This window comes from Alligator mississippiensis, chromosome 3 (assembly GCF_030867095.1).
Source record: "Alligator mississippiensis isolate rAllMis1 chromosome 3, rAllMis1, whole genome shotgun sequence".
Lineage (NCBI taxonomy): Eukaryota > Metazoa > Chordata > Crocodylia > Alligatoridae > Alligator > Alligator mississippiensis.
Genome location: NC_081826.1, coordinates 93,365,103 through 93,380,595, shown reverse-complemented (window position 1 = coordinate 93,380,595; position 15,493 = coordinate 93,365,103). Strand labels below are relative to the sequence as shown.

At 40.6% G+C, this 15,493-nt stretch overlaps 1 protein-coding gene across 4 annotated transcripts in view; it reads left to right on the top strand.

The window, feature by feature from the left end:
- LAMA1 (laminin subunit alpha 1) overlaps positions 1 to 15,493 on the top strand; it is a 168,260-nt gene that overhangs the window by 60,557 nt on the left and 92,210 nt on the right. For all 4 annotated transcript variants that reach the window (XM_019490435.2, XM_019490434.2, XM_006262939.4 and 1 more), the window contains exons 4-9: positions 6,102 to 6,344; positions 7,879 to 8,058; positions 9,739 to 9,828; positions 11,235 to 11,352; positions 12,454 to 12,632; positions 15,011 to 15,116. In XM_019490435.2, the coding sequence (XP_019345980.1) occupies positions 6,102 to 6,344; positions 7,879 to 8,058; positions 9,739 to 9,828; positions 11,235 to 11,352; positions 12,454 to 12,632; positions 15,011 to 15,116 (916 nt within the window). The remainder of the gene's footprint in view (positions 1 to 6,101; positions 6,345 to 7,878; positions 8,059 to 9,738; positions 9,829 to 11,234; positions 11,353 to 12,453; positions 12,633 to 15,010; positions 15,117 to 15,493) is intronic.

Below are 15,493 nucleotides of genomic sequence, written 5' to 3'. Positions count from 1 at the left end.
AATCAGATCCCTGCAACAATTCGCTGGAGTAAATACAGCACAATGTCAACAGAGGTTTTGCATTCAAAAATGATTTTTACCCCTCTGCAAAATGTGGCTTTCCACGTGGACAAAGGCAGGGAATTAAGGGCACAGTGGGGTGTACGCTCCTCTCCAGCACTGCTAGGGGGTTGTTTAAAATAAAACAGTGCCACCAGACCAAATTGTTTTTATTTTGGATTTTAAACCACATTTCCAGACCCTTGTCATTGTCACTTCCTGCAACTTCATTGGTGTCAAAGGTCACATGACATCACTTCTTGATGTGATATCGCTTCCTGTGAGGTCTTTGAATATGGCTCGCTGGCCCACTGGGTGATAAAAAGTTCATGATCCGGCCCCACATTCAAAAAGTTTGGACACCCCTGCTGTAGAGAGTAGAAGATGGAAGACCTCATGAGCCTCTGCATGCTGAAGGTCTACAGAGATGGAGATATCTAGATAAGCTGCAGATAGTCATCTTTTGGGACGTCCCTGTCTGCTACTTTATTCTTATACCTCTGCCTGCAACACATTTAGATATTGAGTGCATAGACTATGTACTAGCAGGTAGATTTTTATTAATGTAATGTAATGCAACAATGTATGCTATTCAATGAAATTAATATGAATATTTCACTTTAAACATTTCAGAATAAGAATTCAATTAAAATATTTTTTCATAGTCGTTATGTCTTCCTGTAACATTAATGTTCAGTGTCTTACAAATTAACTTAGGATGATGCAGATGAGACATGGGAGGAACACAGAGAGGACTCCATAGAATTATGCATTTAAGTGCTCATTAAGTAGAATCATAGGATCCAGTGAAGAAAGCCTGAGAAAATAGCCCTTTATCTAGGATGACTAGGTACACTCATTGACAATTCTGAAAATGTACACTAATTTTAGGTGTATCAGTTTATGGGTGCCCAACTTTATATAACTTGGACTTAATTTTCAGACACCCCACATCAGACCCCCACAGGTTTGTTGATTTCAGCTGCTGTTTCTGGCTGCCTAGGACTTTTGAAAACTCTAGGAGTTTCAAGTAGGACACTCAAAAGCATCAGCCAGTAAGCAACTGTCCTTTTCAAAGTTTTGACTTTAAAAGTGTGTTCTTACGTTGAATGAACTAGGTAAATGCACAAGCTCTGTGAAAAATTCTTTTAATGGCCAAGATATCAAAAATAATGTAATATTCAAAATACATTTAACAGATGTACTCTTGTAATATTGTTTGTTTTCATTCCCATAACACTGACCACCATTAGTATATTAGGAAAGGATAACTTCTTGTTGTGACTTGGTAAAACTGGATTTAAAACTACCTGTCCCCGCTGTAGTTTCTGAGAGACCATAACGGCTCTAGAAAAATCTGTGTTATGAAAAGTAGCTCATTTGTTGTTCAGCCGATTGTATACTTGCCCATAGCAGACAGCAAGTAAAAAAAAAAAATGATATATTTCAATTAAAGAACAGGGAGTGATTGCCCCTTCTTGAAGTTTGAAACAAATTTGGGGCCCAGTTATATAGCTTTCACAAATTTGAGAAATTTAACTGGCTTCCAAGGAAATAGTGAGACCTCAGATTTAGTCAACAAAACCCCTTTCATTTTGTTTGCCTTGTATAATGGTCAGAAGTTCTGAGCTCTTATTTCAGGGTGCTAAAGTGATGATACTTCTGATTTCTCTTTTATATATGTATCAGGCTCAGTAAGTGCAGTTTAGTTGCATTAATGAGAGTTGGGTCATTGCGTGTGGAACTGAGGTTACCTGATGCAGAATCTGCTTGATTTCAGTTCCTTTCCACATGGGATGGATATGTTATGACATGATTCTCTTACTAGCCTGTGGGACTACATTATCTTTTTAAAAGAGATATTCTAGTAAATTAACAGCCATATTATAGTCTTAACATCTTGATAGTCATGTAACGTTTTTTGAGATTTTTCTATACTAATGATAGTTTAAAAAACGGTGAGTATTTCTATTAATAGGACTAATACTCCAATTATAAAAAAATGGGTTTGCTTCTTTTCTTACATCAGTGAAAAGCAAAAACAACTCGATAGGTGAAAATTTCTGCTTGTGTAGAACAGCCTGTCAAAGCTCCATTCTCTTCGTATGGCATCAGATAGCAACTTCTAAATCTATGAGCCACTGTCTGGTATTATCGCTCGATGTGCAGATTCCAGTTGTCCTGTCTGGGCATTTGTAAAGATTGTAACGTTCGATTAAGTGCTGTGCTACTTGCTGGACGCTGCATTCACACAAGAGGCTGTCTAAAATGTTCATTTTGTAAAGTGTTGTTTTGAAGTATCTGTACCCAGATTTGTCTGTTGAGCTTGACCCATGCTTCTCTGTCAAATTCGTGCCCCTTGGTGTTGGTGTAAAATTCTGTAGGAATAGGTCAGCTCTTCCTCAGCAGTTGGCTCACTCTGTTGCTGCTCAGAGGTTTGGTTCAGCATCTCTAGTCTCTTCCAGAAGTTTGTGGGCCTTCATGTGTAATTGGTTTATGACCTGTAAGACTCTTAAGCTTCCATCCGTTTGGCTCTTCAGTTAACAGGTGATGGGGCAGGTGACTTTCATCCTCTCTTGCCTCTGTTGCCAGTAATGATGGTTTAAGGTCTATCTTATATCATTTGGTCTAACCCCTAGAGAACAGGAAGTACACTAGAGAACAGGGAGTACATCTGTGTGTGTGTAGGTTGTGCAGCCTGTTATGAGTCTGAAAACACTGTTAAGTACAGTGTTGAGCTTTTTAGTGTAACACCTGGATCATATAGGAGCACAATATTTTGCTGCAGCGTATACCATTGCGAGTGCAGTGGTTCTAACCGCTTTGAAGTTGGCAACCTGTGTCATGCTGGCTAAACATTTTAAGGCAGCTACCTGTGCAGAGACTTTACTGCTGGCCTTCTGAATGTGATGTTTATAGGTGAGGGAACGGTCTAATATGACTCCTAGGTAGGTTGGGTATGCTCATGTGGAAGGATGCGGTTGTCTACTTTGATATTCAGCATGCTCTTGGCTTGATTATCTGGGTAGAAGAGTGATGATGATACTGACTTATTGCTGCTCTACTCTAAGTGCCACTTGTGGAGATATTCAGTGATGAATTCCATGTCATCCAGAACTCAGTGTCTTTTCCAGTTCTATTATGCCAATTCCTTGGGCTACAAGAGCAACATCATCAGTGTATATGTATTGCTTGCATGTTGTGTGCAGAAAGACTGAGATATATACATTGACTAGTACTGGTGCTGGCACTGACCATTGAGGGGCTCCATTTTTCAGGAGTTCATACCCTACTTTTTTCTCCTTGGTTAGCAGTGAGTTTAAATGATCCACTGGAGCTCATGTTCATGATGAAAGCACATAATTTGCAGTCAGGTATCATAGAGTACATTTTATATCTGAGGCTGTGGTGCCATACAGTATCCATTGAAGCCAGTGGAATCATTGAAGCCAGTGGAATATGTTTGTGCCCGGTGGGTATCTGATCCAAAGAGTAAAACCGAAGTGCCTGAGAAGAGAATCAAACCACATGGATATCAAGTTATAAGAAAACTTTCACATCCAAAGCAAACCTGATACAATTTGACCTTTTTAGTAGTTTAGTTTTAGATAAATATTTCCATTACTGAAAAAGGATTTTGCATTTGCCAATTTCCTAAGCAAGTCCTTGTAGAACTTAATCTAAAGAACCCTTGGGGGCAGCTGGGGAAAGGAGGGAATTTTTTCAAAGCTACATTTTGTCTGTACCACAAAACCAGCCGTGTTTAAAAATGGATGGGAAAGATAGGGCCAGTGGTAATGTAAGATGGTTTTAGTCTTGCATATTCAGACAACAATTATTATACTCTCTTTTCAGCCTAGGGTATATAGCAGGTAAGAACATGATCCTCCCATATAGTTAAGCAACATATTTTTCTCTGGCTTCTGGTGCTTGATTTTTTCACACCATTGTTAGGTATAGTTAGGGTGACCCTATGTCCTGGGCAAACTGAGGAAGTTCTGGCTTCTGTAGTTTGGTCCCGGCCAGTTGGTTGGGTGACATCTGCTCCAGTCCTCCTGCCTTGCTCTCACCCAGCAGCAGCAGTGCCTGTCCGCCTGCCTGTCTGGTGCTCCATGCTGCTCCATGTCCTCACAATCTCTGCTCTAGGACATTTGACCAACTGGCTGGGGTCAGACTACAGAAGCTGGGACTGCCTGGTTTGTCCGGGACGTATGGTCACTCTAGGTATAGTTGATGTTCTGGAGAAGTTAAGGGGTGGACAAAGGATGTGTCAGAGCAGAATGCGGCAGAGCTAGAACTAATGCACATCAGGGATCCTGGATGATGATATGTATTCTTGGGAATGTAACAGGGTGCCGTCCCAAGGCCAGTCCAATCATTGGCCCACCCACCTGTCTAAGGCAGTCTGCCCACTTGTCTCATCTGCCACGCCTTTCTTGTGACTTAATAAGAAGTTGTTTATATGGTGTGAGGCTGCCCTTTTACTGCCCGATGCCGAGGGAGTAATACATGGCTCTGTACTGCCCTTGCACCGTGTCCCATGCCTTGCTGATGGCATCACTATGTGGCCCCCCACTGGGCCTCGCTCTACACCTACCTGATGCTTGGATGCCACCTGGATCCCTCCTCCTCAGGCACTACTCTCCTCTCTCATTCTGGCCTGCAAAACTCCCTATGTCCTTTTCCCTTGTGGCAGTGGCCCCCTCCAGGACCTTTGGTCTCACTGGCCCTGGCCTTGCCTCTAGGCTGTCCCTTGGAGTGGACGTTCTGGCCCTTTGACCAGTCTGGTCCTGGCCCCAGCACGGGCCAGTTGAGGTTATTTTGGGTAGGTTACTGAGCTGCTTGCCCTCACACTTCCATATGGGTCTGCCTTCTTGGGCCCCTCCAAACACAGCTCACTTTCTACTTAGGCTGGCCTATGTGCAATCCTTTGGGACCCCCCACACGGATCCTACTCTACGCGGCCCACATGCAGTCCTTCGGGCCCTTCATACAGACTTTACTGTATGCAGCCTACTCACTCTCACCCCCACCCCACCAGGCCCACTACACCACCCCCTCACTGGGGCTACTAGGCCTTACACCCCTTGGGCCTCAGGCCTCTCATTACATGCCTGGACCCTTCACCTGTCCCTTCTACGGGTAACCCAGCAGCTTGTGGGGGCTGAAGCTATATGGCGCTCCATACTCACCTTTCACTAGGGAGGCACTAGTGTGGCATTTTCTGGGGACCACCCTGCCACAGGCAGCCCCACCACAGAATCCAGCCCTAGCAGGGTGTCGTTTTAGGTCATTCCCTAGGCCCAGGAACCTCTTCCATCCCCACTAAGACTTGTTCTTAGTTCTTTGATAAGAGCATGTTACCATATTTGTATTGGTCATCCTGTAGTATATAGTCTTTCTCAATGTCTCTTTGTCCATCTCTTAGTGGTCCTTAGTGGATACCATCAAAACTGTATACTATCTGTATCACGGTGAAGAAAAACTACAACTCCACTATTATAGAATGATACAATAAATATGTCTGGATTTTTGCATTAGTCAGACACATGAATGTTTTGTTGAGATGTTATTAGCATTTTGAAACCATGGTTCATAAAATAATGAAAAATTGTATTGGTCATTGTCAGATATTTGTACTGAAAACTTTATCTACCATGGGCACCTATACATGTGCCCGATGCCTGCTCCAACTGCTTAATCTAGTCTGCTTGATTGAGTCTGCTGGATTAATTGAGTCAGTTAATTGAGTCTGCTGGAGCGTTCTTGTTGCTGACCAAGCTTTAGTTAAAGCCCCTCTGCTGCCATTTTGAAGTGTGGGATGCTGAATACAAGAGATGCTGTGAGAGTTTTAATTCTGCTGTAATGGAAAAGCTCCCTCGCACCCCAGAGCATGTGTAAAAGATGCCCTATATTACTCTTACACTCTGTTTCAGAAAATATTGTAGGCAAAGTGTAGAATATCTTTTAAAATGTTTGTTCATTTCAGAACTAAATTGGTTACCTGATGCTTGTTTTACACAGTAGTATCTGGTATTATGTTTCTGCTTCCTTTTTTTTAGGTCTTCCAAGTTGCATATGTCATCATCAAATCTGCTAATGCTCCCCGACCTGGAAACTGGATTTTAGAACGTTCTGTAGATGGCACAAAGTTCACACCATGGCAATACTATGCAATTAGTGACACAGAATGCTTAACTCGTTATAATATTACACCGAGACTTGGACCTCCTACTTACAAAAGAGACGATGAAGTGATCTGCACCTCTTATTATTCCAGACTAGTTCCACTGGAACATGGTGAGGTATGCAATCTTGTCTGTCTATGTCCTTGTCATTCATAAAATGTGAATGTGAGCTGGCTGCAGATTTCAGAAATGTAAATGACCGTTGACAAATTTGTCCCTTTTGCTCTTATCAGATGGTCTGGATTTCCCTTAACAACAGTATCTCTTTCTCCTTAATTCATATAAAGACTTAAAAAATGTTAAGAAAAATATCTCCATGCCTCTGCATGTTCTAGCTTGCAACCTTTTTATTGTTTCTCTTTACATAATTTGATGTTGGATAGTAGTTATGAATGATTAGACACTTCATTTTGAGAAAATAAAGCATGCTGATGTTGTGTACCGCTAAGTTTTAATGTTAAAAAGAAAATCACATCTTTTGGAGCACCTGGTTTTGTAAGATAAAGTAGCAAACACTCTAAAGTATTCTGCACAGCTGAAACTCCCAAACAAGTGTTGGCATTGTTTCCCAGGCAGAGCATAATTAAAAGAGCTCTGAATTGTGCAGGCTCACTGTTGATTGTTCTTTCTTTTAACCAAGCCTATTCATGGTAGTTGTTTAATTTATTTCAGAGAGGCAGCAACATAATGAAATAATGCATTGAAACCAATAGTTAAGTCTACTGTGAATGTCCCCCTTATGTGGTAGGAAACCCAGTATTAGACAGTGGAGACTGCTATTAACGCCTTCATTTGGAATAAACCAATAACTTTTTATCTGTAAATTAATAGAAATTGGACTGCACATAATAAAGAATGAAAGTGTCACAAATCTCTTTTTCTTCATGTGTTAAATTACAATTATGGTTCCCATAGTGAAGGAAAACAAATAGACCTTAGGTGATTTCAAGTCAAGTTTATTTTAATCAAATATTTATTATAGGGCTATGGAGCATATACACCACTGGGTCAGATTGGTCACACAGAGAAACTTAACACAGACCAAACAATCAGAAAGCCTTTTATATTCTTTGTGTGCAAATGCCAAAAAATAGCTCCTCTTGTAATGGAGTTCAGATAGATAACCCAGCTCAGAACTAGAAATGGCTATTAGTGTTTGAGAGGGGTGGGGTCTCAATCTGGATGGGACACAAAGTGAAATTTTGTTTTCAGTTAGTTACTCTGAGGGCACAAGATGCTGACTGCACAGTAGTCCGATACTGCACAGTAGTGTCACATGGCAAGAACCATGACGCGATGCTATTGCACAGTAGTATTAGGTTACTGCAAAGCAGCGTCACAAAAAAGATGTTCTTTGGTGCTACTGCACGGTCATTTAGTACTTGTATAAACAAGCACTAAATGACTGCACAGTAACGACTGTGCAGTTAGCGTCTCGTGTAGATGCAGCCTGATAGGATGTAAATGGAATGGCAGCAGTATACCTAACTGCAACATTTCTAGCTTCAGTATATCTGAGGGTAGTAATGAAATAATGTGATAGCCCCATTTTTTTAGTTTGTATGGGCTTTTAAAGTCTTCTTAGTAAGATGTTTGTTCCTATAACCAGTTCCCACTTAAGCTTATAGTTAAATTTATGATTTCCCTCTAGATCCACACATCACTTATCAATGGTAGACCTAGCGCTGATGACCCTTCACCAAAGCTATTGGAGTTTACTTCGGCACAATACATCCGTCTTCGCCTGCAGCGTATCAGAACCCTTAATGCTGATCTTATGACTCTTAGCCACCATGATCCTAAAGATGTTGATCCCATTGTTACCAGAAGGGTAAGCTGGCTGACCATTTATTTATATTAGTTATTCAACATAGTGGACTTTGTAGTCTGAATGTGTTCTGTCCATCTTGATGAAAGATATGAATCTCACCATCCCATTTCATGAGATTTGTTACCATTTGTTGCCTTATCTGTGAGAATACCGACAACATTTAGTCTGCCATAAAAACTGTTCCAAAGAAACATTTTTCAGAGATTTTTCCTTCAAAATTACTTGCTCTTTAGCTACTGAACATGAGGTGGCATCTCTAGCATTTTATCTGTAATGATAGATATATATGATTTGTCTGATGAAAATGTCACTTGCAGTCAAAGGTAAACATTTCTGGGTACTCCTGATTTATTGAATATTTCAGTTGCTAATATATTGTAGGGTATTGAAACTAATTCAAAGTGAAGTTGCTTACACTTATCTGATGAGAACAGGGAATTTTAATCAATAAGTACTAATCAATGAATAAGCACTAATTAATAATTTAGATAGACACTTAGAGCTTTCAATTATGATTTGATCCTCAAAACTTCCATGTTATGCAGCTGAGAAAAATGAGGCACAGAGAGGTTAAGCTGACTTGTTCAAGCCCTCATAGGAATTCAGGATCAGACTCAGTTTACAGTGCCTTCTATCTTTAACTGGCTACAGTACTGTAAGAGAGACTGTACACCTTGATTGGTGTCTCCCTTTCTGCTTTGTAATTTAATTTTTGCTCCTCTGTTTTACTTGGACATGACCCATTTTTAAAAACATCAATGATTTCATGTACTCTCTTACAAATTCTTTCAATTGTGAGTGTCTCCCTTCTGGAGGGCAGGGGAACACAGAGAGTGTCTCCACTAAACAGGTTCTCTCCCTTTAAGAATGTCACCAGATCACTAATCTGAAATGAAAGGAGAGTCTTTGTTCTTCTCTGGTATTTGCAAGAGGGTATACCGTCTCACTATCATCTAAGAAGTCTCAGTTCAAGATCAATGCCAAGGTTTTCTACAGCCTAGATGGGAAAAACGTAAAGAACAAAAGGAGCTAGCTTGCTTCAATTCTTGCTTCCTTCAAAGGAAAAAACCCATTGGTACAAATTTTACTGTATACAAAAGTGCCTTCTGCTCCTGTCCCAGTGGACTATTGGGTCCTTCAGCTTCAAAGCCTTGAACTCTTCTCTCAGAACCAGCTGCTTTACAATCCCGGCCTGTGTAGTATGTGCCAACCCTAGCTTCCCAGGATACCAATAATCCAACCCCACGTGTACTGTGCCTGAACCCAGCCAGGCCACTTCCTACAGCTTTCCTTGCCCTGCAAATTAACTCCTTCCCTGCTCCCCAGATTTATGGTGATTTTATAAACAGCATTATACACATTAATTTCGGATTAGATGCCATTCAGTATACTCAAATTCTGGCTTATGGTAGTGGAAATCCTCACTGAAATTAGAGTTGAGCATATTTATCCAAAGTCAGAATTTGGCCCTTTATTTATATAAGAGAACAGGGGGGAAAATCGAAGAATTTACTAAATGTAAGCTTGCCTAAGATGCAGATAATCAATGTGTAATAAACTCCTTTGGTACATATCTGTTCATAAGTCAGTCGAATACTGATGTTTTATTTTTCAGATGAATATAAGATGAATATAAAATGTTTTGCATTTGCTCTCTTTTCAACTTTTGCTTTTGCCCAGTATTACTATTCAATAAAAGATGTCTCCATTGGTGGCATGTGTATTTGCTATGGCCATGCTCGAAGTTGCCCACTGGATGAAACTGCAAAGGTATGCTTTCAATAAAAAGTTTTTCAATAAAAAAATATTTATCTTCAAGAACAAAGAGAGAAGGATCTTGTGGACAAATTTCAAAGACCATATGCAACTTAAGTCCTTGATTTAACAAGCTACTGTAGATAAGCCCATTGTTGTCAATAAGAGTACTCTTGTGTTTCAACATAGGCATATGTGTAAGTTCCCTGCTTGTTGCTTATCTGGGTGTCACCCAGACTTATGGTATGGATCCTCAGAAGTGTTTAGGCACTTAACTCCCATTGAGTGAAGACTTAGATTTAAGGACTCCATCCTGCAAAGATTTTTACCATATTAGTACCTTTAGTCTCAGGAGTTGGACAGAAATACTCAGAGGGGTAAAGATAGGCCCAATGATAGCTCCTTTAAAGGCTTTGTGGGTGGAACTCTTATTGATACCAGTGGGAGTTCCATGAAATGGTTGCTTAAAACTGTGGTTTTCAACCTTTTTTCATTTGTGGACCCTTAAACATTTTTGAATGGAGGTACAGACCCCTTTGGACATTTTGAATGGAGATCTGGACCCCTTTGAATTTTAAGTGTGGGTATTTCACATACTTTTGATTGATCAGAGTCATCTTTTGTGGACCCTTAGATATAATCTGTGGATCACCAGGGGTCTGCGGAAAACCATTAGCTTAAAACATCTGGTTTCCAGTGCAAGGGCACTGGAGTTAAAAATCTCTCCATCCTTCTAGTTACATGAGTGAAGGGCAGGATTTTTCTTTTAAATTCAGAGCACATATTTTGTTGGTATGATTTGAGTAGAAAATGTTAAAAGTCATTAATAGTATTCAGTGGAACAAGGGTAGATCTTAATGATTTTCCTGGTTTCCTGTTCCACACTCCATTTTCAGTATGACAAGATTGTCACATTTACTGAATTTCACCACAGAATATATTTTCTGATTGTTTTTCATATGTAATAAGTATCAGAAAAAAACCATGTGAATAAATATGAATGTAAGTTATTTATATAAATATAATGTAAAGTAATATAAAGAAATATATTAAATGAACAGTTGTGCAGCTTTTACTCATGCTAAAACCAGAGTTCTTTCCTTTCACATCCTAAATGCACACAGTTCTCTTGCAATGCATTGTTTTTGAAATCAAACTCCTTTTTTCCCCTCAGAACCGAAATTTAAAAATCCCATTAAATATATTAAAGATAATAATCCTCCAACTCATTCTCAGTAGAATAAAGGATCTAAATAAAAACTTCTCAAGTGAGTGAAGGCATCAGATCTGGGTTGTGACATTCTCACTGAAAATTAATTCTAGTGTTTAAAAATATGTAATAGAGTCAATTTGGTATCAGTCAGTTTTCAGGACACTGGGTAAATGATCATTTAAAAATATTTCTACGATTTAATTTTTAGAAACTGCAATGCCAGTGTGAACATAATACATGTGGAGAGAGCTGTAATGAGTGTTGCCCTGGCTACCACCAGAAACCATGGAGACCAGGAACCATTTCTGCTGGTAACACATGTGAGAGTAAGTAAATGCAGTTCAGGTGTCTAGTGGTTCTGAAAATGTTTGTGCTTCTGGTTTGTTCTGCAAGGTGCTGATCCAGCTCGCATGGATCTCCCATGAACTCCAGGAAAAGGCTGGATCTAACCCTAAAACTGCTGATTGCTGTGGTCAAAGAATCACTGAAAGGAAAGGATATGCCAAAATTGATTCAATATATCAGTTATGTTTGGAAATAGTGTATCTTGACAATTTTGATACTGGTGGAAATATATTGTGATGATAATATCTTCAGAGAGGGTCAGATAAGTTTCACAATGTTGCAAAGAGATTTAACACATTCACATTGGTTATTCTGGGCTCTGCTAGTTTATATTTATATTAAACTATATTTTTATGTTAGTTGTGCATGTATGTATATGTATGTTAAAAGAAATTCCCTAAGTGGTCAACACAGTATTTAACTGTGCTAGATGTCTGATAAAATGGAATAGGTTTTGCCAATAGTTGTATAACTGCGCATGTTGCTGGGACTTGTTAACAACATTTCCTGACTTCACATCTATAATGCACGTCACAAGCTACAGACATTTAGGAGCCTATTATATAAAATTTATAGCTGTAGTGTAAAAGTGGGCTTTTCAGTTGAATCCCCCTTTATAGAGCTTTTAGAGTTACATTTAGGATTGTAGACTCTTTTATGTGTCTACAGGCTCAAGTCTCCTCTAATTTAATCAAGTTTTACAGTAGTATAGCTCCATTGGCTTTGGTGACATTAACTACTGGCTTCAGTGAGAGGGGAATCAGGCTTCCAGTCTTTGGACGTATAGAAGTCTAAATATATAAGACATTTACTAGTGATGACATACTTAATTAAATGCTGATAGGGTTGGCTCAGTGTGAACTATAGAAAACTAACAAAAATGATACTATTATGACTTGGGCTGTTGGTATGAAAGTTCTCTACCTGGGAATTAAGCTAACCTAGTCATTTTTTACTTAAAATGTAGCCAGAGCAAAGCATAAACCTGAGATAGTGTGCTTTCTTTTTACTTTTTTTTTTTTTGAAGTGGGATAATTATTATAAGGCAAGTAAAAAAGTGGATTTTCCTCATCTTTACTTAGAGTGCAACTGTCATAACAAAGCACAAGATTGTTATTATAGCCAGAGTGTTGCGGACCAGAACAGAAGTATAAATATTCATGGCCAGTACATCGGCGGGGGAGTCTGCATAAGTTGTACTCAACACACTACAGGAATCAACTGTGAAATCTGTGCTGATGGATATTATAGACCACATAAAGTAAGATTAATACAACTATATCCCAGTGTATCAATTAATAAAGCATTTGTATTGCAACTTATTGTATATTATTAAAATACTTTTCTACAGTTACAGTTTAACTAATAATTGTACCTTGTTCACAAATCTCATATCAGTCAGTGAGTTCGGAGTACCCTGTCTAACATATTCCTTAAAAGATAAGTCTTATAATTAGGGCTTTACTGAATTCATGGCGGAAGTGGGCTGTGTGACAGCTCCATTAATCTTGCAGGTTCCCCCTTTGTGCCCCCCCTGCTGATTGGTGGAGGGGCCCTGCCACTCGCTCCTGATTGGCAGGGAGGCAAAAACTGTGGTTTTAAATATGGCACTGTTTTTGTGACCTGGCCAGTCAGCAACAAGAAACAGGGCCACCAGGACCCCTCAGCCAATCAGCAATGTGGAGAGGTGTATGGGGAAACATGCAAGATTAAAGGAGCTGCTGTGAAGCCCACTTCTGCCATGAATTTGGTAGAGCCCTACTTATAATAGTGAAATCTGAGTTTTGGAGAAGTAATGAGCAAGCATATCATATTCTATTGTACTCCATATCTTTTATAGCAGTGATGCTCAACCTTTTTTTGTACCAGGACCCATTTGTAAACATCAATGGCCAGTCGTGACTCAGTAAGTAGTTTATGTAGAATACAGCCCTTGGCCCTGCTAGTGCCCCCCACTCCTGACCTGCTGCCCCCCGCTCCCGGACCCCCAGTGTGTGGAGCAGGGGGTGCATGTGTGGGGCAGGGAGGGTGTATGGGGTGTGGGAGCCTGAAGCAGTCCCTTGCAGGCTGGAACTGCAAACCCAGTGTTTCTCACATTTTTCTCCTTTAAAGGAGAATCAATTTTTAAAGTTTGTTAATCCATTTTTAAAGTTTATTTGTGACCCTTTCATATATTCTTGTGACCCACTTTTGGGTCGCAACCCACGGGTTGAGAAATGCTGTCTTATAGTATGTACGGCTGCATAGAACATTTTTTTCAGGTCTCAACACCTTGTACTTTATATTGTTTCTCAGCTTAGTGTTATTAAAATAGAACTTTGTTAATAGCCATACTCTATGAAAAGACATTGAGAAGGTAAATTAAGATACCATATCTTTTTGCATACAGCATGCCCCAGAATATAATATGCACCCAGTTTTTGAAGGGCAGAATGAAGAAAAGATCTTTCCTTGTAGTAAGTAGTTACAAGAGTATCAGCCGCTAGGGAGCTGAGCCTGCTCATTGTTCTGCTTCCTGTGGATCACTGCAGGTTTTACTTTCAGTCTTACCTGGTAAGCGCCAGAACCTGCTCTTATCTTATTTCTCACATATAATGCACATTCCAATTTCCAGCAGCTGCTTTTTGGGGACATATTGTGTGTGAGAAAATATGGTATTGCCATACATATTAGAACTAAAGAAGATCCTGAATTTAAGACAACTCCCCAAAAGTTAGATTTTATATATGGAAAATTTATAAATTTATTATAATTTTCAGTGTATAGAATCTAATTTTTGGAAGGTCATCTTTAATTCATCCCGTACCACTATGGGGGGCAGGCATTGGAGGGACTGGTGATGTGGAGCAGCTTGTCCCCTGTTGTGCATGCGCCCCTCTGCCACCTCTGTGCCTGGCCTGCCCCCACAGCCTCAGGCCCTCCCTTCCCTCTCTGCCCCCTTCCTGTCCCTCTCTCAGCCTCTTCTCCCCTCCACCCCCCAACCTCTGCTTCCATGCTCCACCTTCTGCCTCACCTCTGTTCCCTGTTTCTCCCACCCCAGCCCATGTAGCAGCCATATGGGCTGCATGCTACTACTATGGGTCAGGCTGGGGGTAAGGAAGGGAGGGATAGGGGCAGCAGGGGAGGAGAAGCTACGTGAGGAGGGAAGATGAAGGGAACAGGCCATAGAGAGAAGATGGCAGGGTAGAGATGTAGTGAGGAGGGGCAGAGGGTGGCAGGCAGCAGCTGAGACTATGACTGGACCCCAGGTAGCACCTGGAGCCTGAGCCACATCACCTGCCTGCTCCAACCCCTCCTCCCCCTCCCCTACACAGGGGGGGAACCTCATCTTAGAATCGAGTAAATACAGTATTTAAAGTTCCAGTCTTTGAATCATGTTATACTTTCTTTTTGCTTGATCAGAGTCCATTATCATAGTTTTATTTTCCCCAAATCAGTACCTACAGGCAGTCCAGTCACCTCTTAATATTCTCTTTGTTAAACTGAACAGATTGTTGAGCTTCTTGAGTCTATCCCTGTAAGACTTGTTTCTAGTCCTTTAATTATTTTAGCTCCAGTGGTCCCAAGCAAGAAAAGCAGAGAGGGATTTTTTTCATATATTTAACTGGAGACTAACAGTAAAAATACAATTTATTTTAGGTTTCTCCCTATGAGGATAACCCTTGCCATCCCTGTGACTGTGATGTGTTTGGGTCCCTGAGTTCCAGCTGCACTAAGGATGATGATCATTCTGACCTTCATCAGGGTAAATGTCCATGGGTGGATCCAGGTTTTGTAAAGGGGGTGAGGGAGCAGTGACTATTACTAGAGTGGTGGCTGCATCCCCACTCCCAGTTCCCTAAGACCCCACTAGGACAGGCAGACCACAGTGTGGAATCAGTAGCCAGGAACTTACCTTAAACCCCTGACACAGGTAAGACACTCCTGTTCTTCCTTCTGCACTCTTGACACATCTTGCTTTCACCTCTGTATGCAGCATGTCCCTTCCCCTCCTCTCCTATTTGCCCTTTCCCTCATTCACTGCTGCCACTGTCCCTGGCTGTCCCAGAGGTGGGGGAGCTCCAGAAACTGATCCTGTCCCACTCTAGCCAGGCTGCACAGAGACCCAAGCTTATCCAAGGA